The following is a 22,824-nucleotide window of genomic DNA, read 5'->3' on the forward strand; positions in this document are numbered from 1 at the left end:
CCCCTACCCATAACACAGCATTCTTACATCTACCCTTACCCAAAACACTGCATTCTTACATCTACCCTTACCCATAACATGACATTTTTACATCTACCCCTACCTATAACACAGCATTCTTATATCTACCCCTACCTATAACACAGCATTCTTGCATCTACCTCTACCCATAACACAGCATTCTTACACCTACCCCTACCAATAATACATTATTCTTACATCTATCCTTACCCATAACACATTATTTTTACACCTACCCCTACCCATAACACAGTATTGTTATATCTTCCCATACCCATAACACAGCATTCTTATATCTACCCCTACGCATAACACAGCATTCTTACATCTATCCCAGCCCATGACCCAGCATTCTTATATCTATCCCTACCCATAACCCTGCATTCTTACATCTACCCCCACCCATAACCCAGCATTCTTAATCTACAACTAACCATAACATGGCATTCTTACATCTATCCCTACCCATAACACAGTATTCTTACATCTACCCCTACCCATGACCCAGCATTCTTATATCTATAACCCCGCATTCTTACATCTACCCTTACCCATAACCCAGCATTCTTATATACCCATACCCATAATCATGAAGTTCCATTGGCTTCACACTAGGGATTCAAGAAGTCCTATTGGCTTCACATTAGGGATTCATGAAGTCCCATTGGCTTCACATTTAGGAAACAGAGACAGTTTACATGTTTACTAGCTACTATATGTTGACAGGTCTTTACCAAGATGAACGATTGCAGAATTCAAACCCGTTTCTAAAACATTACGCAAAGAAATCAACAAAATTCACACAAATCAAGATAATAATTCATTTAGTATATAATCTTTTGCATATAAACCTGTTGACCACTCCACCTCTGCTGCAGCAGGTAGCAGGTGTGAACCCTGGCCAAGTCATACCAAAGACTTATAAAAATGGTACTAACAACTGCCTCACTTGGCACTCAGTATTAAGAGTAAAGTGTTAGGACTGGTGTCAGGATAATGCGACTGGCTGGGACATGATGCCACCTGTCTGCATCATGACACCCTGTGCTAGATAGACATCACTATAAATGGCAACATCGCAGACTTCACAGCTATATCACTCAAATTAATCACACTACATTAAAAATCCAAACATATATGCAAAAAAATCTGTCCTAATTTGCTCAGTATCATGAGAATTTCATGTACTCATATCTACATATAAAAAAAAAAAGTTTTAAATATAGGTATTGAACCAAGATAGATGCCTGACAGATTGACAGTACAATGATTACTGGCTAAATTCCTGCATTGTAATCTCCAATATGACTTTTTTCTGTTCTGGAGTAATGATGACAATAAATTTCAAGATGGCTGTAATGGTGACCATAATAAATGTCAAATAATTACAATTTTCATTTAAAACCAACTGGTCACCATAGGAAATCTTTTAGTAAAAACCTGATGTTGACATGACCATATGTTTGGGAAAAGTAGCTAAAACACGATTTTCAAGATGGCTGCTGTGGTGGCCATAATGAATGTATGAGCAACTTTCATTTACAACTAACTTAGGATGAATGTGTGTATGTAAAGCTTCATGGCAATCCTCAAGTAGTTTAGGTAGTTGAGGAGGAGTAGTGACAACAAACTTGTATTATCAGATGGATGTCAGACAATAGATGATGAACAGGCCATCCCATAAGTTCTTCTGATCAATGACCAGTAGAGCTAAAAGACAATAATTTGAATGTTGAGTCTATTTCCCTTCATCCTCCTCGCTTGGCTGTTTGGTCAAAAATGAAATTGCACCCCATCCCCCCATGTCTTGCAGGAAAAGTAATTTTTAACCTTCCTGTAAGGATGGCAAAGCCAACTGAGAGTCTCTTTGTGCCACAACAGAAATTAGTTCCAAATATTTCCACTTCTGCTGACCAATTCCACGCTGGTTTTTTCCCTCTGCATGAGCTTTGTATCTGAAATATGATGGGAGAAACTGTCATTGCAGGGGTGATTTGCGATGCAAATGTGACCTGATATGCGAACTCACTAATATATATATATATATATATATATATATATATATATATATATATATATATATATTAACTTACAACCTTTTACTTCATTCAACTGGGACTAAATTCACTGCTTATCAAATTCAGTTAATGTTTAATACCCTACCTATTTAAATTGAGGTTACATAAATTCAACGCATATGAAATCCGACTTTTGTGGCAAGATGTCAAGTTATTAAAAAAAAGGTAAATGTTTTCAGGCTTTATCTATAAGAAATCAAATTAAAAGTGTGAAAATGGAAATAATTTAAAGCTAACTATGACCTTGAAAATAAAACCTTGATGATAACATACAAGATACCATCTTAATGAACAAGAGACCCACGCAGACATGATGTCACTTATCTGAGAAAATGTGAATTGTAAGCCTGTAGTGAAATAAACATGGCATGAAATGTTTGGTGCACTTAGTTGCCACATTGTTTATTAGACATCATAAATTATGAGTGTTTTTTGGTCTCATGCTAAGAAAAAACAATGTATTGATTTGTCAGAAGATTTTTAAAAAAATTCATTTACAAGACAAGAACCATGGATGCATGATCCAATTTTATTCCTATGAGGAAAGATTTTATCACTATTCCTCAACAACAAAATGTTTTACGATACTGGTATTTATCATATATACTTGCTTATACGTCAAATCAAACTGCAAAAAACAACAAAGATCCTAATCAGTCCACAAGATTCAGAAGATGTGTTTTAAAAATCTGGGATATGGTAAGAAAATTATTAGAGTCATTGCTAAAAACATTATAGTGATCCATATATTGGGGTTATTGAGAGTATTAAATAAATTGGTTCAGGACAATTTGTTTACAGTTGTTATTTTTAATTAATAGTAGAAATACTAAATATAAATCTAAAATAATAAGTCACTAATGTTACCATTCCATGATCTCAAACTACGTAACAGAAAAGAATGAGAACCATTAAGTTTTGTAAAATTACCAAATAATTTATTTCCCTAAAATACAATGAGAAAGTTTTTTAAAAAATTTACAATGTGGTAAATTAAATCTCAAATAGTCTTAAAAGTTCTACTGCAAGTCCAAAAGTATGGAGTTCCAAATGAATGTCAGTAGTGATCTAAATGAATTCCAAGTTTGAATGTGCTGATGTGCCAATAGCCTGGAATGTGGCACTGTGTAAACAGTCTTGATGTATCACAATGGTATGATTGTTCTTGAATGAATTCACAGTAATCCCAATACGGCAATTTTGTCTGAAAATCAAAGAGCACTCTGTAATTCCAGAGAATAATAATAAATAACTCCTTTTAAATTAAAACTGAACGTACTGGAAGACTGGTTTCACTTTGGATGTTATAGTATGAATGAGTAATTCCAAAATGATCAAACTTAATGCAAAACCTAAGACACAATTTGAGAACCAGATTGAGGGTCAAAAGTTCATTTGTAGAAAGTTATTTTAAAAAATCTTAATAGATCCCCACTACTCTTTCATCTTCATGGAAATTTCCATCAAACTGTAAACAAAAATTGTTTCTAGAAAATTCCAAGGTCAGAATCAAGGCAGCATCCAGAACTAAAACTTAGTAAATATCTTATGTGACCTTAAACATGTAGGCCCAACTCTTACCCTCAATTATGGATAAAGGTCAATCACACAAAAGAGATTATGTTACACCAGTATATGTTAGTTTTTACCAGTAAAATTTGTTCATTTACCAGAAGAAAAAAATAAGAACATTGGTATTTGTGTACCAACTGTAAAATGTGTTTTAAGTCTTAAAAGTTAACTGTTTCAACATCAAAGTCTGTCAAAAGCCAATCTATTCTTTTCACACAATTGTAGTTCCATATTCCCACCGACTTTGATCAGTAATTGACAACAGCATCATAGCACCAGAGAAAGAGTCGGCTTATCACTTTGATGGATTCAGTTGGCATGATAGTATATCAGACCTGCCAACCCTGACGACTCCATTTCAGTAAGGCAGTTCATTTTGTTTTGTAAGATTGACCAGTTTTCAGTAAGGTGTAACAAAATATCCGTAACTGCTCTTCTAAAGTTGGAAAATGTAATTAAAAGTTTGACGCATCAGCGATAAACCTTATGTTCAACTGAAAAGTTTGTAAAAGTACGCATAGACTTTATTTACCACAAGTACAATTGCACAAACTCAAGTTCCAAACCCTATGCAGCTCAATGGCTTGTTGCCATCTCTCAAATTGACATAATTCTTGGAAATTCTTTTCCATTTCACATGGCGATGACAATCATATCTCACACGACAAGACATACTCAAATTGGCATGTGGTGTCCAATAAATGTATTTTGTCCTTTCCAGCATTTATTCACAAGAATCTGAATACCCCTTTCTATTCTTCTGTGTTGATTATTAACACTTTTCTAGAAGCTTATTTTCCCTTTTGTCTTAAACATGCATCGCTTTGTGGATGCCATTTTTACAAATTCTGTAATTAAAGATTTTCATCATGCAGATGCTTCACATGAACAAACAGGTGCAGTTTAAAGCATCTGGGCTGCTACTGTAAAGTTAGTCTGTTTCCCTGACTGATATCACTAATTCATGAAACTCAGTTCCAAATAAAACACGGATGAACCAATTATCTGGATTTTGTCAGCAACAATAGTTTTTCTGTAGTTTTTGCTAGTTAACTGTAAGTCCTTATTTTAAGGGTAATTTTCATAAGATTTACGGCAAAATCGTAAGAGTTGGCAGGTCTGGTATATACATAAGGTAAAATTCTGTCTTCCTAACATGTTAAAATAGATAACTTATGGTTAGGGCTGAGTTCCACCAGTTATCAAATTAATGAAATATATTATTGGTTTACTGCTGCAGCTTAACAAGTGGGGGGGCCTAGAAGCAAGTTTCACTATGCATAGTTGCTGTCAAAACAAAAGCCTAAAGCCAACTCTCCTTCCTGTGCTATTCTGTGGGACTTATTGCTGGTGTGCAAAGCAATTAAATTAAAACACATCCTATTTCTGCTCATATATAGTGTGACCCCGCTATAGCACATTCCATTATAACATGAATTCGGATAAAATATGGTCATGGTGTGGATCCCGAAATTTCATATACATGTATTTTTCTGGTACACAAACAAAAATTCTTTCTTAAAAGTATGAAAAAACATAAAAAGTTTATTAGCATTTTGGGGAAGAGATCTCATATGAATGATCGTTGTGTGGCTCCTGAAATTTTATGTGTATTTTTCTTGGACACAAAAAATGGTTTTATCCTCTTAAAAGTATGAAAATTAACGTGTAAAATGTTTATTCAGGGATCGCGCAGTGCTTTGCTGATGTTGCAAATCACAATTTCTTTTCCCTTATTGGTGGCAAAATATACCATCTGGCAACTTTTTTTCTTGGCGATATTGTCTGCTGTTTAAACATTGGTTTGCAGAGGAGAAATTTAGAGGCCCCATGAAATGAAGCAGCAAACTTGATATAAAATGCACTGAAATTGATCTATTGTTACATAAACAAATTCTTTGTCCATATTGACAAAACCAACGGTGCATTGCTATATCATAATCTGCTTATGTTGACATCTAGTATGAGTACTGTATGTCATGAGATATCATTTTTTTTGGTGACATTTGTAGCGGAGATAAACCGGATGAGGCACTGTCTCATAATCTATCTTTCGTCTGATTTTCGGCTGCTCGCTAGTAATTAATATATTTAAAAAGACTGACATTTGTATGTGGATGTAAAATTCCTCTTCTTTTCATTCAGAATTAAATATTTCAGAATACACATTTTATGTAGTAAACCCTGCCATCAGACCAGAGCACTTTGTCTCTATCATCAGTTGACCCTTTTTTAAATTCTGACACATACGTGGAAGGTAGCATCACTCCACTACCACAGACGTAAAAAAAAAATACCAGATCTTACTTGTTGGTGTGTTCAATAGGCAGGGAGGTACAGTAACTACAATCAACCAAAGGATGGCCAATTCTTTTTTAAAAAAATGTTCCCTGATAAAATAGTTTACTGAAATTTCAAAGAAAACAGATTACCTTTGAAGCACCAGTTTTTATGAGAAAAAAACGTACAAAGCAAATGGAAAACAAAAATCAGTTTCAATCATGCAATACAATTATTTGATGTTGGCGCCACAATTAGAAACGAACATTCGTTTGGTTCTCCAAAGCTGTCCTTTAGTGGTAACTTCAATAATGCATGCACCCTTCATCAAAGAAAGCAGACTACAATCTTCTAATAACAAAGAACCTTTCTTCAGAGGAAGTCAGTACCAAACTTACATCAAAGCAATAGAATTTCATAGATCATTTCATTTTCCAACATGACTGAAACACATTTACTGTGCTGTGAAAGTTTCCTTTTTGCAGGATAAAAGTTCATACTTATGAACGCTACCAATGGCGGCTTAAAATGCTAACTAACTTTTACCAACTTGGGACTTCCTGAAAAGTAAATATGCTTCATCATTCATTTTGTGATTGTGCTATTTTGTCCCATTGAATTCAGACTTATATGACTTGTGACAAAATTGTGGAATATTTTAAATCTCTGTGTGTGCATATTTTCAATGGAATTACTTGTATTGTGGATTCAATATATGTGATGACACGGTGTTAATACTCTATTCATGCTATACATTACACATGTACATATAAACAGGATACATGTATATGTACCAATGTGTGGTTCTTGGAATAAAGTAAACATATTATATATGCCTTTTCTGTTTTCACTACAGGTGTATTTCTTATTTAATATGCATCAATTTAAGATGGTAACTGTGCCAATGAAGCACATATTTTTGCACATTTATTACCTACACCCCTCCTACAAATTTTATTGGGTACATGCATCATTTGCTTCAGCTAACTGACCTGGTTGCTTATAACATGGTTCAGTCTATAACACGGTTGGGTTCTATGGCTCCCAACTAGCGTGCTATAGTGGAGTCACACTGTATGTTAATCCAAGCTTTCATTTCTTTTTGTTCAAAACAATTAAAAAACACATACTTTTTGGCTAAGGGACTAGCTTGGTTTGGATTTTGCCACTTTCTACTTGTGATCTTATAAGCCAAACTTCAGTTGAAAGCTGTCACCTGAACCAAGCCACAAAAATAAAACATTTTATGCAGTGCATGCACACACCATAACTATTTACTTTATAAGTGCACTCTGAAACAAAGCTGTTAATTGCATGTAGATTACATTGGCGACTGACTGACAATTGTGAAATGAGATTACATGGTCCAAGTTTCCTCAGACCCTTCCTACCCTATTTTAGATATTTTACATTTATGTTGGGGTATGGCCAACTGGCTATCAAATAGTTGGAATTTGCCACCACATGGAGAAAGCCCAATTCATGAAGCATAGAGCACTTTCCAGTCATGTGTTTGTTCATTTCATGTGACTACTGTGCTGGTATGGGTCCTCTGCTTGATGAATCTGATTTTCTCCAGGTTGCTGCAACAGCATTAGATTTCTGCTCATTATTCTCAGAATAAATATTTTGTGAATTAAGTATGCTCTAGTTCATTTTACAAACATGTGAATTACGTTTAATAATTTAAATTCTTTTTGTACAACTACATACATTTTATTTCACAGATGTCATGGACATGTAGGTTGCGAGATTTGTTTAGTCATGTGACTAGCAATGCAAATGGCGAGTACCAGGTCATATTTTATGTAGGTTTGACTTGTCTATCAGTGGATTAAAGACATAACAAATAATATAATCACAATTTCTGAGAAAATAAATCTTTCATACATGATACTGGCTGATTAGCATTTGTACCAGTAACATCTGGCCTTGTATCGACCATTTCTGTCCTTGCCAGTACAAAGTAATGGTAGCTGTATTGCCCTAGCAGAATCTCTGCACAATACAATTAAATATATATAATATATAATCCTGAACAAGACCCCAAAACCCAACATACAACACAATTTAGATATATTTAACACTAATAGCATTTATTACATGAATGAAAAGAAAAGGAAAATACAAGTAATAACATAAGAACAACAAATATTTCAGGCATTTTTAAATAGTAATGCCATGATAAGGTTTTAGTAACTTTCAAGTTTTGTTGGGCAGTGAGATTACTGGTGCACATCAGAAAACAACAAACAATACCTAGTTTGTTTTTCAGCTCAAAACAGAAACTTCACTCCCAATGTAAAAAATATTAGTCTACCTAAGACCATGTTTATTTTTGTTATATCTTTCTGCCTGTTTTCTTTAGCTTCAAATTACAGACTATTCAATTTAGACCATTATTTTGCAAATTTATATTACTTGTTTGACTGAAATTCATATTTCATATTTTTTTAAATTATTAACTTGGGAAAGGAAATTTTTAAGGAGAATAATTACCCAATCACATTACATTAGGAATATCAGCCTGCTACCCTATGAATCCAGCACTACTAAAAGACATAAATCGTCTTTTTTGTCTATTTCAATAGACAAAGAGCATTAACTCTTCTGCATTACCTCCCATTGGTACTGCCAAGTGTCACTAGATTTTAGCTGAGTGAGATACTAATGAGGATACTCACATGGCAGGTAGGTTAGGAGAGTTTTTGAGTAATCTGATAGGTTAAGTATTCTCAGAGAAACAGAATTTACTTACATTACATTAAGAGAAGAATAGGAGGAGGGGATGCTGAGCATCTGAAATCTACCTTGGGTATCCTTCTACGGAAGAATAGCTTCATTCCTCACGTGAACATAGCCCGTTCTCCTAATTACATAAGCAACATAACCTGGGGTCACTTGACATGTGACTCTAACATACTGTAAAAAAGATGAATATTGAAATCTTCTTAAGTATAAATTTAACCTGAGAATCCAGTGAAGCTATCAGGCTGTGTTGATTAATCTAGTTGGGTCTGGTGGCTATCTATGCTGCTGCAACTAGACCCACCAGATTTAAGTTTTGCCTCTGCAATGCTAAATCTCTCTGAGATGAAGGCATGAGAAGGCTGACTCTGCATGTCAGCCAACAGCTTCTGTCAAGTCTCGGATGGAAACATTGCATTCAAATGCGAGGCTCACAAATATGGCTTGTTGCTTCTAAGCAGTGATCTTCATGAGGCGACTGATCTAGTGAGACATTCTAATACACCAAGCATACAAGCCACTTCAGCCATGAAACAAAGGTTTGAAGGGTGATATCCTGTGTTCCTGCTCACACCGGAAGGAAGAGGAATTTGCACATGCCACAACTTGTCTCAATGCACTTGAAGTACTGCTTGAGAGCTCAAACAGGATCTTGCATGACTTGTTCTCAATCTGGCCATGGAAGAGAGCAAACAAGTGACAACTCTTTGATTACCAATGGTCAGTAACCTATTTTGGGCTATAAAGAATAGTTGTGTCAAGAGAACCATCAAACACTCCAATCTGCACTGAAGAGAGTTCATGTAGACATAAAGGGCATGCAGCTTGCTTACCCTGGAAGCTAAAGCTATCAGGCAACATGAATTGCATGATAGTGACTTTAGTGAGATGTTGGCTAGAATCTCAAATGGTTAAAACCAAAGAATGGTTCCAATGGAAATTGAGTGAGAGATTTTGGTCAACTGAGACCAAAAAGAGTTAAAATATCTGATAGATCTATATTATGCCCAAAATCATGTCTGCCATGATGCCAGAATGTGTCCAATATCATGGGGTGGTAGCTTTTGATAGCGACTGGGCCAACTGTTTCTGCACAAAGAACCAGATAAAAAAAGTTGACCCATTGAGGGATTGAGGCAAGCAGAGGAACAATTTTGTTGGTATGACACTAATCCCTGAAAACATGCCAATTTCCCTCATAAACTGTTCGTCTCACAAGGCTGTACTGATAAGAACCAAGTGTTTGGAAGTAGATGAAAGTCTAGACCGTGGTTGCTAGAGAAGATTTTCCCTAATAAGACTTGAGAGTTGAAGGAAGAATAGGGTTAGCTGGAATCTTCCTCAGCAGATCTATCGCTATGAGTAGATCGATGAGCCAGGCCTTGTCCCATCTGAGAGGGGCTATCAGAATCATCTAGCCATTCTACCCTTTAACTTCTGGATTATTTTCAGCATCATCAGAAGGGAGGCAAATGTCCAGAACACCTCCCAAATGATTGACAGTGCATTCATAGCCCAAGCTTTTGGGACTGGCACTGAAGAGACAAAGGTGGGTAACTTGTGATTCCACCTTGTCACAAAGAGATCAATCATCAGATGCCCCAAAGGTGCAAATCCAAGAGAAGACCAATTGTTGGAGTGAAGGTCTTGACCTATCCTGGATAGAGTGTCAGCAAGACACTGAGTCTGCCAAGAATGTGTCTCATTTGTACACCAATATGGAGATTGCAACACCAACATGCCAAATCCAAACACACTAGTTAGGTGATTTGGTGCCTCCCTATTTGAAAAGATAGGTCACCACCACTGAGTTGCTAAACCAAAGGAGGACCATTTTTGCATGAGAGGTGATCTTTTCAGAAATGAAAGGCACTGATGACAGCCTTTATTTCTATGATGTTGATGTGTAAAAGACGTTCCCATGGCTCCCATGTGTTGCTGATGGCAGTGAAGTCCGGCACTCCGACCATGCGCACTAGTGTTGATACATACCAATATTTTCACTTGGGTCTTCTCCAGTAACATTCCCAAGATCAGCCAACCTTGGTTGCACCACTAAAGCAGGAATGATTGAATCTCAGGTGTGATAGTGTCTGAGGGGAGTTGAAAGGAGTGCCATTGTGCTTGCAATGTCAGCATAAAAAAAACAGCTGAACAGGTCAGCTGCTGCATTAGATAAGCCAAGGAATTCCAAAAACTCACTCACTGAAATCCAAGTGTTGTTGGAAAAGGACTCAACAAGCTTGACGTATCTGATTATGCGAACACAAGAAGTAGAACCAGATTCAAGTTGGTTAAAAATTTCTGTATCTTGTAAATTCTAGAACAGACAGAGATCTTTCTTCTCTAAGTTCGCTAGAAATCCTGGATGACCTAAAAGATAGAGGAGATCATTCCTGCCTTGGAGATGGATAGAACTTATCATATGTTTCTTGAAGCTGTCGTCCAGGTAGGCTACCATTGTTGTAGATTACATCGATAAGAACAGGCTGAGGATGTAATCCATAACCTCTGCAAAAGTCCAAGGGCTGATGTTGAGGCCAAAGAGAGAACTCTGAACTGATAAACTGTGTTGCGGTAAGCAAAAAGGAGAAAATGTTCATGACATGGGTGGATAGGGATGTGCAAATATGCACTGGTCTGACTGAGACTGATGCCATACTTGTCATGCTGAATGGAGAGGCAGAGTGAACTCGCTGTCTCCATCTTGAATTTTGGCGGTGCAATAAATTGGTTGAAGCAACTCAAGTCAATGATGGGTCTCAACTTGCTGTTTGCTTTCCGAGAAAGAACCAGCCTTGAATAAAACCCCAGGGATTGTGGTCTTTGCACAGGTTCCACTGCCTTTTTTTGTTGATCAGTGATCATATCTCCTGTTGTAGAAAGGCATCCTTCTCCCAATCTAATGCTGCATCCATGAAGAGAGGAGAGGAGGAAAGGGGAATGTGAAGTTCATGAATGAAACCCAAAGCCCCTCCAAATGATTTGGATCACATACACACACACACACTGATACAAACCCTGTTCTGAGGGAAAAGGGAGATCCAGTGAGCTTACAATTCGGTGTCTTACCACCTATGTACAACTGCTTCCTAGGGATCGATATTGTTGCATATATGACTATGAAGGTTCCCCTGTCCTGAAGTCACTTAACATCACTTCATGTTGGCAGGAGCTGGGAGGTTCCAAATGCCACTATGGGTTTAGTGATGAGGTAGAGCGGCAGTTCCTGAGCTGCTTGCATCCAAACTTCCTCTATTCTTCCTCCAAATCATTGGTGACCCAAACAGGGTTGTCTGGAAAGGGAGGGTTTGAGTGATATGAAAGACATGTGACACATTGCATAAGGTGTAAATTGGCCAAAACTGTCAAAGTGTTGGCCATGGTATGGAGAGCAGCCCTGGTCAATGATACTAGCAAGCCTGGCTGTCCCCTCCCAAGCATGGTTATTGTCAGGTGTCTTAGTCAAGTCTGAAAGGTGTCAATGAGGCCAAATCCAAAACTGAAGAAGGTGCAATGACATCCCAAACCAGCTCTGACTTGGCATGGAGCACATCAGTTGCCTTAAAAAACAGATGAGTGAACATATGAACAGCTGCTACATTTTTGTAAAGTGCCAGGAGATCAGTACTGAAGGCGTATGTCACCATAAGCCAAGCTGATTGGGGAAGGAACCAGAATGATGGCATCTTTTCCTCTTCATCAAAAACTAATGATTCTTTAAGTTACTGTAGCAGTAGTGGGTGGAGGGCATTCTGAAGTAGCCAACACACTATAAATGTCCCTGACGGCAGCTTCAACGTTAAATTTTAGTCTATTCCATGGTCAGATCTGAGTATGATGTGAAGGATGGTGGACATGAAGGAGTTTCGTCGCACTCACTGTGCATCGAGGCCAAATCTGGGTCTACCTGCAGCTCTGGAGAAGACATACCAGGTGGCATGAAGATTTAATTCCATCCCATTGAAAACATCACTAGTCCTGGTGGACAAACAGTGAACGTATATAAGTCCAGCACTGCAAGGACAGGTAGCTGGTTTGCATGGTGAATGGTCAGCCTGGAACCTGGCTATATAGATGGTCTGGCTTATCACCGGTGCCACCTACTCCAAGGGCCTGGCTGGACATACAGACTTCTCACTTAAATCTCTATCATAGAAAGGATATGTCACCAATACTACAGTTAGAAGGATGGATCTGTCACTAAGTCAAGGAAGACAACCTACAGTCATCATAACAGGAGGGTAAAAATAAAATGAATGCTAGCAATTGAAACTATACAATGTCACTGTCAAAGAACCTAATATGTAAACAAGTTCTTCTTCATGAAGAGATAATTGTTTTCCACTAATTTTCATCATCAGAAGTTAACATATTTATTTCATTCATTTAAATTCAATAGTTAGTAAAATGAAATGTGAAAACATTAAGTATGATAATTTATGATTGTTTGTGTCATTTATAATGATATGTCAATCCCAGTCTTGCCACTGTTTTGTTAGCACTTACTGAAGTTTCATGTTCCTCATTTTCTTATCACACTCTTCATAACTGTAATTATAACCCTGCTTCTGTAGTTCATCTGCAACTTTTTTCCAGATGTCAATCTTCAAATAGTTACGTTGATGGAAATGTTCCTGATACTTCTTGTATAACTCAATCAGAAGCAACACTGCATCATGAGACCACTGACAAATTGTTGATGCTGAAAAGAATTTTTAAAAACACAACAAAAATAAGAATCCCCTTTTAGTGGAGATATGCTGGTTTTATGTATCTAGAAAGTAAAAAACAAACTTTATTGTTGAGGCTAATCTGATAATATTTAACACTCACCCTAATCCAGAACATGGATGGACACAAACATAGACACCAAAGAGGTCACTATGTTGAGGTTCTTCTCCTAATCCTAAGCATGGAAGGACATAAGCATAGACACCAAAGAGGTCGCTATGTTGAGGTTCTTCTCTTAATCCAGAACATGGATGGACATAAACATAGACACCAAAAGGTTGCTATATTGAGGTTCTTCTCCTAATCCTGAGCATGGATGGACACATAGACACCAAAGAGGTTGCTATGTTGAGGTTCTTCTCCTAATCCAGAGCATGGATGGACACAAACACATAGACACCTTGGAGATCACTATGTTGAGGTTCTTCTAGTAATCAAGAACATGGATGGACACAAACATAGACACCTAGGAGGTTGCTATGTTGAGGTTCTTCTCCTAATCTAGAGCATGGATGGACACAAACATAGACACCAAAGAGGTCACTATATTGAGGTTTTTCTCCTAATCCTGAGCATGGATGGACACATAGACACCAAAGAGGTTGCTATGTTGAGGTTCTTCTCCTAATCCAGAGCATGGATGGACACAAACATAGACATCAAAGAGCTCGCTATGTTGAGGTTCTTCTCCTAATCCAGAACATGGATGGACACAAACACAGACACCTAGGAGGTCGCTATGTTGAGGTTCTTCTCCTAATCCAGAACGTGGATGGACACAAACACAGACACCCAGGAGGTCGCTATGTTGAGGTTCTTCTCCTAATCATGAGCAAGGATGGACACAAGCATAGACACCAAAGATGCTGCTATGCTGATGTTCTTTTCTTAATCCAGAACATGGATGGACACATAGACACCAAAGAGGTTGCTATGTTGAGGTTCTTCTCCTAATCCAGAACATGGATGGACACAAACATAGACACCTAGGAGGTCGCTATGTTGAGGTTCTTCTCCTAATCCAGAGCATGGATGGACAAAAACATAGAAATCAAAGAGGTTGCTATGTTGAGGTTCTTCTCCTAATCCAGAACATGGATGGACACAAACACAGTCACCTAGGAGGTCGCTATGTTGAGGTTCTTCTCCTAATCCTGAGGAAGGATGGACACAAACATAGATACCAAAGAGGTCACTATGTTGAGGTTCTTCTTCTAATCCAGAACATGGATGGACACATAGACACCAAAGAGGTTGCTATGTTGAGGTTCTTCTCCTAATCCAGAACATGGATGGACACAAACATAGACACCTATGAGGTCGCTATGTTGAGGTTCTTCTCCTAATCCAGAGCATGGATGGACACAAACATAGACACCAAAGAGGTTGCTATGTTGAGGTTCTCCTCCTAATCCAGAGCATGGATGGACACAAACATGCTGAGCTTCTTTCAAGGCCAACTTAACAAAACTTAGACATTACAAATTCACCAGTTTCCAGTCTATAACCACTTAAAGCAAGCAAATCTAATACAATGATAATGTTTTGATGACTTTTGCATCAGCCTTGAAAACCAATACAACACAGGAGTTTTTTTTAAAAATAACTCGACCAATCAACTCAATGTTTGTAAGTTTTGGTGCAATGAAGATTACATCGTCATTGGAACAAGAACATGCTACTGAAAAAAGTTTCCTGGACTCACCTTCAGTGAAGTAAAAAGGGAGGTAAGAGCTATTTGAGGTTGTAACGTGTGAAGAGATATTCAGTAACTACATACAACCAGTACATTTTCTGAAAAGCCTTGTGTTTGACTGCATTAGATAAGTGATGGCACTTTTCATCTTGGTATTCCAAAGATTATGAAGCTTTTATTCTGTCTAGCTGGATACCACATAAAATGACTAACTTTTACAATACTGTAGCATCATTTCTTTGCGTGGGGTCCAATTTCTGTAGTTTTGTGAAAAAATGTCATTACTGTGGGTACTTACATTCATGGTTTTGAATGTCAAGTTTGCATATTAGAATGGAATATCATATTTTTGTTTAACATTTACTAATACCCAAAATAAAGAATACAAAGGAATAATAAAACTATTCCAATGCAAATGGCAGTCACTTGAATGTTTAAAACAATACTACCAGATGTATTGCAAAAAGCAAAGAAATGACAAAATCAATACTCACATTGTGTTTCTGTTCAAGTGAATAACATCAATGGAAGATGATGCAGCCAACAACATTAAAACAGTACTACCACCAGTATGAGCACAAAAACACCTGTTCATATCAATAACTTACACCATGTTTTCATTGGAGTGCTGAATGTCAAGGGAATCCAACATCACCAAAATGAGAAGATGCTATATAAACTGAAAGACAGTGGAATCACTCCTTTACTTGTGTCTGCTTCATGTATAGACCAAATTCAACCAATAGACGTGACAATAATTAGAGTACAAAGAATTAAAATCATGCATCCTCAACTGGTATTAAATAGGTCATGCTAGCCATCATTAATAGAGGTTACCGGTACCAATCAGAGCTCTGTATGAGTAAAGTTTAGAACCTCATTAATCAAGTCAATTTACACCAAGAAAAAAAATGGATAATTGCAGCTCACGCGACAATGAATGAAAGATCGGATGTAATTATTATTGGTTTTGAGAGAGCTGGACTTGTCCCATTCTGCAATATAGCAATTATTTACCTGACATGCATTTTCATATATTATGAGACTTGACTGAATGTTGATGAAGTGGTTTGTCCTAATATCAATAAAGTGTGAAGTTTAATACTACGCTGCAAATAGTGTATATAAATATATGTTTCATTAATAATTGTGCTTCACACAAACGTTCTAGAATTTTATTTGCTGGTTGTTTTTTGGGAGATTAAAAATGCTTGGATAAAATGAAATGTGCTTTCAAAAGAACTGGCAGTTCTGATTTTGGTACTGTTTTTTTGTTTTTTGATTATTCCAGCAGACTGCTGATCACTAACCACAAGGCAACTGGCTGCTGTTATCTGATTTCTTTGTCAATATAACACATAGAAACCAGTCAGAACTACAGCCATTACATAACAAATCAAGCTTTTCCATGTTTAAAAAAATAAAATGTTCACATTGTCTTTTTGGCTTGTTTTCAAAAATAAAAGTGCTAAAAAGCAGTCTGCTTGCTGAAACATCACATCCATTTGTAATTAGAGGCTGAAGCCAAATCCCATCAACAACAGTTACTACTTGGATTCGCATCTTCTCAAGGGATGTAATTGCTGCCAGGGTTTGAGAGGGGTGTGCCCTACTATGACTGGGTAAGAATTATTGAAGAAAAATATTTTATTAACAAAATTTGATTCCTTTGTCCAGTATGTAACCCAATCAAAACATATTAGGAGACTATCTTATTTATATTTTAATTTATTTTGCAAGCTTGACTTTTGTCACTGATTGAGCATGGAATAGTTATGGCATCCCCGACTTTTAACATTTTGTTTATTGATTTTTAAGTTCCAAGGTCTAGCCTTGTTTACAAAATGTAGAATGTTCTGGAAGAGAACTTCTGACCCATATTCTGGTCATTTTGTTGTGTCTTGGGGTTTTTATGAAAAGTTCTGATAAAGAAAATTATTAATTCCTTCTTTAAGTTCATTATCTGGATTATTTACTGTTGCGTTCAGTTATAATTTAAAGGAATCATTTGTTTAAAAATTATCAATTATCAAAAGTGTTCATCACTATTTTGGGACTACTGTGAATGGATTCAAAGACATTCTGGATTATATCATTGTGTTACATCAAAACTGTTGGCACATCAGTTCATTCAAGACTATCAGCACATGGAGTTTATTTGGAACACTAAACTTTTAGACTTGTAATAGAACTTTTATGATTATCTGGTATTTAAATCACAACACTAAGTTCCTCTTAAGTTTTCACTTTTTTTAACATAGAGAAATACATTTATATGTTGATTTTGCTAATCTTGTTGTTGCTTTTTTCTGTTAATTAATTTAAGACCAAAGAATCATAACAAATAAGCAAGAGGTGGATTTACCCCTGAGTTGGCCCTCACTTCAGTCTCTAACTATACGTAAAGCCACTTTGAGTTTGGAATGAGATACAGGATAAGATTAGCACAGGTCAATGAATGAATGTGGTTTTGCAAAAATGTTTCCCACAAATCTAATGCAAGTAGATTAAATCATGACTTTATTAATCTACCAAGTGACCTTGGAATGCAGCCTGCTGAGCTGCTGATATAGGTCTCACAAAGCTGAACTAATTTGTTTGAGATGAAACACCTGTGCTAAAAGCTGAAGGATGTCATCTCTGACACTCATCCCATAACTTGGATGATGTCAGCTATGAAATAACTGCAGCTGAATGCCTACTGGAAAACTGCCTTAATCATGTGAGTCAATATGCGTAAGAAATTCATCCATCTAGAGTTAGTTCCTTGTCAGGTGAGCAGATCCAAAACAACAGAGCCTGACCATGGGACAGGAGTGCCTGATCATTATCGCAGCTAATTTCTCTTTGAGAAACCTGTAGAGGAAGGTGGCCATTTAGGAAAGGAGTGTAGAAATCTTACAATTTCCCCTCATGGGTTTTCAATATGGTGGACTTTCTTTCTGTAGTGATTCATCCACCTTTTGCTTGGAAATATGCTCTTTTTGATGTCTTCTTTGATACGAGACAGGCATGCATGTTCAAGATCTTTGAGTTCAGATAAAAAATCTGCAAGTGCAATTGTTTTAGCAGGTGAGGAGAAGATAGATGTTCCTAGAAATATCTACCTTTAAAATGAGAAAGCAGATTTTCCTATAAATATCTGTCTTTAAAAACAGTAGGTCATTGATCATTTTTCCCACCTGATGACAGCATCAGGATTAGCCAGATATATAAAATTCCCAAGCTTTCTGCAAGACTTTGAAAATTAGAAAACATAAATGCATTGTACAAAAGAATGAAAAGTTCCATATAAATTTCAGATTCCATGAATATACTGGTCTGCCAACAGTCCCAACATGTCAAAATAGCATTGTCCACAACTCCTTTGAATGCTTCCCAGAATAATATTATAGTCCAATGAGCACTTTTTATTTCCAAAGAATAATCCAAACAAATGTTTTTCCTCTCTAATATTTAAATACAACATAAAATACATCTGCAGATTTATGTTACAACAAGAACCAAAGAAATAAGAATGAGAAAACTGCCCAGTCCTTGCTACTTATATATACAGGCAAAAGGGTACAACATGCAAATTGTCACTACTCCTATGTGACAAATCATAAATCTACAACATCATAAAAGAACTCACATGATTTAACCCATCCAATGGGAATTAACTTAATTCTTCTAAGATAACACCTGAATAACCTGTCCAATACGAAACAATAGAGAAGTGAGCATTTTTAAGGCAATTACATAACAGAGGTGACCTTTTTGACATACCTGACTGAAACTCAGTACCATTATTGATTTGCTGATTAGCAGGTCAATATTTATTCAATAACATTACTTTTCTTAAGAGGTAACTATATTTTTTTAGATATATTAACTTACATGGAATTTCTGGAAGGTCAACTGAAAATTCATTTAGCTGCTCAGTCATGGAATCATCCATATCACTGCTTTCATCGGAGTTCTCTGTCAGGTCTGTGATATCTGCAAATATTGTGTTAGCATTATTGTTGTTTTTGTTGTCTGTTATTTATATTTTTGTCATTAACATTATTACATTTTTCACAGCCAAATGGTTCTACTTTTTTGACAAATCGTGTCTAATTGTGGGTTCTTGTCATTTCCTGCAGCCTTAGATGTAAAGGATTTTGGGTTGTGGTAGCTGTAGTAGATATTTTTATTATTATTTTTATTATTATTATACTCTATGCCATCAGACTTCTGAATCAATAACAATATTTAGCATGTAATTGTTTTTTCCCCATTAAAAATCTATTATTTGAATCCATCTGAACTTTTGATGAAGTGACAATTATGCAACAGAACTGATTGGCCAATATGTGATAACTCCAATGCAAATGAGAAAGTAATCTGTAATTCAAATGTTAATCAAAAATTCAGAATGAATGCAAACAAACTGAAGACTTGGTAAAACTGCTTCAAAACTTAATTAGTGACAAAATTTGCCTTATAATGCCTTCTTTCATGCATGTCAATTCATTTGGACTTTTGGGTTAGGCCTAATCAAGTAATCAAACAGTTAATGCCTCTTTTTAAAATGCATTCTAGAGATCTGATGAAACCATACCTGATTATCAATCAGTGTAGAACATTCAAGATTTGAATGCATTTTGCTAGATTAACCATGTCTTTATATTTTTCATCCCTCATGAGTAAACATGCACCTTTGACACAGTTCCTACTCTGGCATACTACTCTTGTGAATGCAGCGTTATCAATTAGTTTGTGAATGGAGCATTATTATCTAGCTTGTGAAAAAAGAATAATCAATTAGTTTGTGGATGGAGCATTAGCAGTTAGCTTGTAATGGAGAATAATCAATTAAGTATTTACTGTATATACATGATAAAATAATAATTTTTTCCTGTCCCAGAACTTATGTGAAACTTTTTATTCACCCAAGTAATATGTCCCAACTTAAGAAATGAAATAAATTTGTGTTGAATTTGTGTCCCCACACCACCAACTGCACACTGAAATAAAACAGATAAACAAAACACTTATTTGATAATAAAATGAAAAAAATGAACCTTTTGTATTGTTATCATTTATTCCTCTTTTTTTTCCTCATAAACATTCAAGAATAAAATACGTCCATGAACTCTTTATACGTAGCGTAGGCATCCATACTGTAGGGTGTATTCACTAATGTCAGACAGCACATGACACTTTGTTCACTGACGATTCACAGAGAAACCCATCTTGTTTGGTTGTACTCAAAGGTTTAAATAAGATATCTGACAAACAAAGTCACAAATGAGAGGTAAATAATCAACCAATTGCTTGAAGGCATCTACCATTCATGCATGACATGGTGTCAGGTGCAAAATAACCAGGATTGTAAAATATACAGTTCAACTATACAACATCTCCCAAATAAAAATCATTATTTGAAAATATATTCATTTGAGTGCAAATGACAATCTTTTCACTGGCATGGGTTACAAAAAGAATTATTAAAGCAAGTTATTGCTGTGTATATTATTTTCCTGCAGACATTAATGCCTGTTTATATTAATTATGACTACAGATGCCAAGCAAACAGAAGCCCAAGTGATGAATAAACACAACTGACAGTGAGTAATAAACTCATTGTTTGAATTTACCAACAGAATATCAATGACAAAGGTTATATTTATTACAAAAGCAAGCCGACCTCGGAAGCTGATTTTGGATATATTCAAGCTGATTCTTTTTTGAAGGCTATCAATACAAATTTATTTTATTACAAAGAAACCCGACCTTGGAACCCAACTTTGGATTCTTTTAAGTGTGCCAAATGTTTGGGTTTTGAGGGGAAATTTACAAAGCCAGTTAACAGGGTAGCTAACTTTGGTTCCTTTTCACTGGTATTCAGCTATTTTGAAAATAAAATGAAACAGTGGTACATTTTTTAAACTGACACAATGTAGTGCTTCAGGCATGGATTTCAATGACCCAGTGTTGTCCAAAAGATTCAGAGAAAATAAAATCATTTGATGTATTGTGAACACCAGAAGATGATTTCACTGACAATACGATCATTTACATAGAGGAAATTCCATTGTACTTTGACCTCATTCCTGGATGGACTGTTGATAAGATGGGAGCTAAAAGTGAGAAGAAAAAATCTGACTTTAAGCCTTGCAGTTTCTGCTTCAGATGTATTGCCTCTAACAACAATTTTTCATGGCATGAGAAAGCTATACAAATATATTCATGCGCCGAAAGAATAGATCGTATGTATACAGGAGAAGGGTTAGGTTGATGAGATGATGCTGCAGTGGATAGAGATTTTTATCTCAAATACAGTTTTATATATTTTAAAATAAAATTTAAGTTGGAGAGCATACTCCAACATGCAATTTTTGAATGATTTATAAGGTATCCCGCAACTTACAACTAAACAGTGCACAAAAAGTTACTTAAAAGATTAATTTAAGGCATCCCAACATATAGTGTCCCAACATATACAGTAAATATGATAGCTTGTGAATGGAACAATAGCAATTAGTTTGTGAATGGAGACTCGTCAAATTAGCTTGTTAATGGCGAATCATCAATTAGCTTGTCAACGAAGCATTATTAATTACCTTGTAAATAGAGCATTATCAATTAGCTAACCCAGGAATTAGGTCAAAGTACAATCAATTAGATTTTACGAGTGCCTCTTGTCTCTTGACAGGACAGGCTACACTGAAATCTGAACCAACTGACAAAATTTATCGCATTGCAAAATAACAAAATTCCACAAATGATGAATAATTCATAAAATAGATACATGGAAAACTGCAGGTGTTGGAGAGAAAATGTTACAAAATATTTCAGTGTCATTCAATCATGGTTTAAACATGAACTTAATTCATCAGAGTGAAAACACTACAGAGGAATACAAGAGTCATTTAAAAAGACTGATGCTCTATTGTCCAAAAAGAATTTCCAAGAATCCAAGTTATGTCTGTTTCTTTCTTTTAGGTGCTAAGTGTTGAAACCATATTTTATATTCTTGAACAATAACAAAATTTTCAAGATGGCTGTGGCTAATTGGGTGCGAGATCAGTTCCATTAACATTTAGAAAGAACTAGACATCGTTTGAAGTCTTTTGGTAAAACCGTATGTCAATCAGCACGATCAACCATTCAGAATGTGTAGTCAAGATGGTCATCATGGTGGCTATATGGAATGTAAGACTGGAACCATTTTCATTCAGACCACTAGATATTATAAGAAGCTTTCTTTCTTCTGAAAACCCTATTTTAATATGACTTTCCATTTAGTAGAATTATTGATAAGATTTTCCAGATGACTGCCATGATGGCCATATGGAATATAAGATCAACCATATTTTCATTTAGGACCAACTAGTCATCACAAGTCTCTTTAGTGAAAAACACATAGATATGACGATCCATTCTAGAAGAGTATATATTAAGATTTTCAAGATGGCCACTGTGGCAGCCATAATGGATTAACCATTAGCAGTATTTTCCTTTAGAACTAACTCAACCATGGGATGAATAATGTCTACAAAGTCTTATGGCTATCCTCCAAGTAATTTAGGAGTAGTGATAACAAACAGAGAGCTCATTGTGGGTCTATCACAACTAGAGCTAAAAAGAGAAAAGACCAAGATGATTTGCTTGCAAGCCAAATGCATTAAAAAATTACATAAGGGCAATGGTTTAGCATGATTTTTT

General features: G+C 36.0%; 1 protein-coding gene across 9 annotated transcripts in view; it reads right to left on the bottom strand.

Moving 5' to 3' along the window:
• Positions 1–22,824, bottom strand: part of LOC149776921 (uncharacterized) — a 90,492-nt gene that overhangs the window by 35,878 nt on the left and 31,790 nt on the right. For all 9 annotated transcript variants that reach the window (XR_016416136.1, XR_016416134.1, XR_016416132.1 and 6 more), the window contains 3 exons: positions 19,009–19,110; positions 13,209–13,404; positions 1,852–1,976 (listed from right to left, as the gene is read on the bottom strand). Coding sequence is in view for 4 of the 9 variants with exons in the window: in XM_089941631.1 (XP_089797757.1) it covers positions 1,852–1,976; positions 13,209–13,404; positions 19,009–19,110 (423 nt within the window). In the remaining 5 variants the exon portion in view is untranslated. The remainder of the gene's footprint in view (positions 1–1,851; positions 1,977–13,208; positions 13,405–19,008; positions 19,111–22,824) is intronic.

Source organism: Sinohyriopsis cumingii, chromosome 18 (genome assembly GCF_028554795.1).
Source record: "Sinohyriopsis cumingii isolate HCF-2022 chromosome 18, ASM2855479v2, whole genome shotgun sequence".
Classification (NCBI taxonomy): domain Eukaryota; kingdom Metazoa; phylum Mollusca; class Bivalvia; order Unionida; family Unionidae; genus Sinohyriopsis; species Sinohyriopsis cumingii.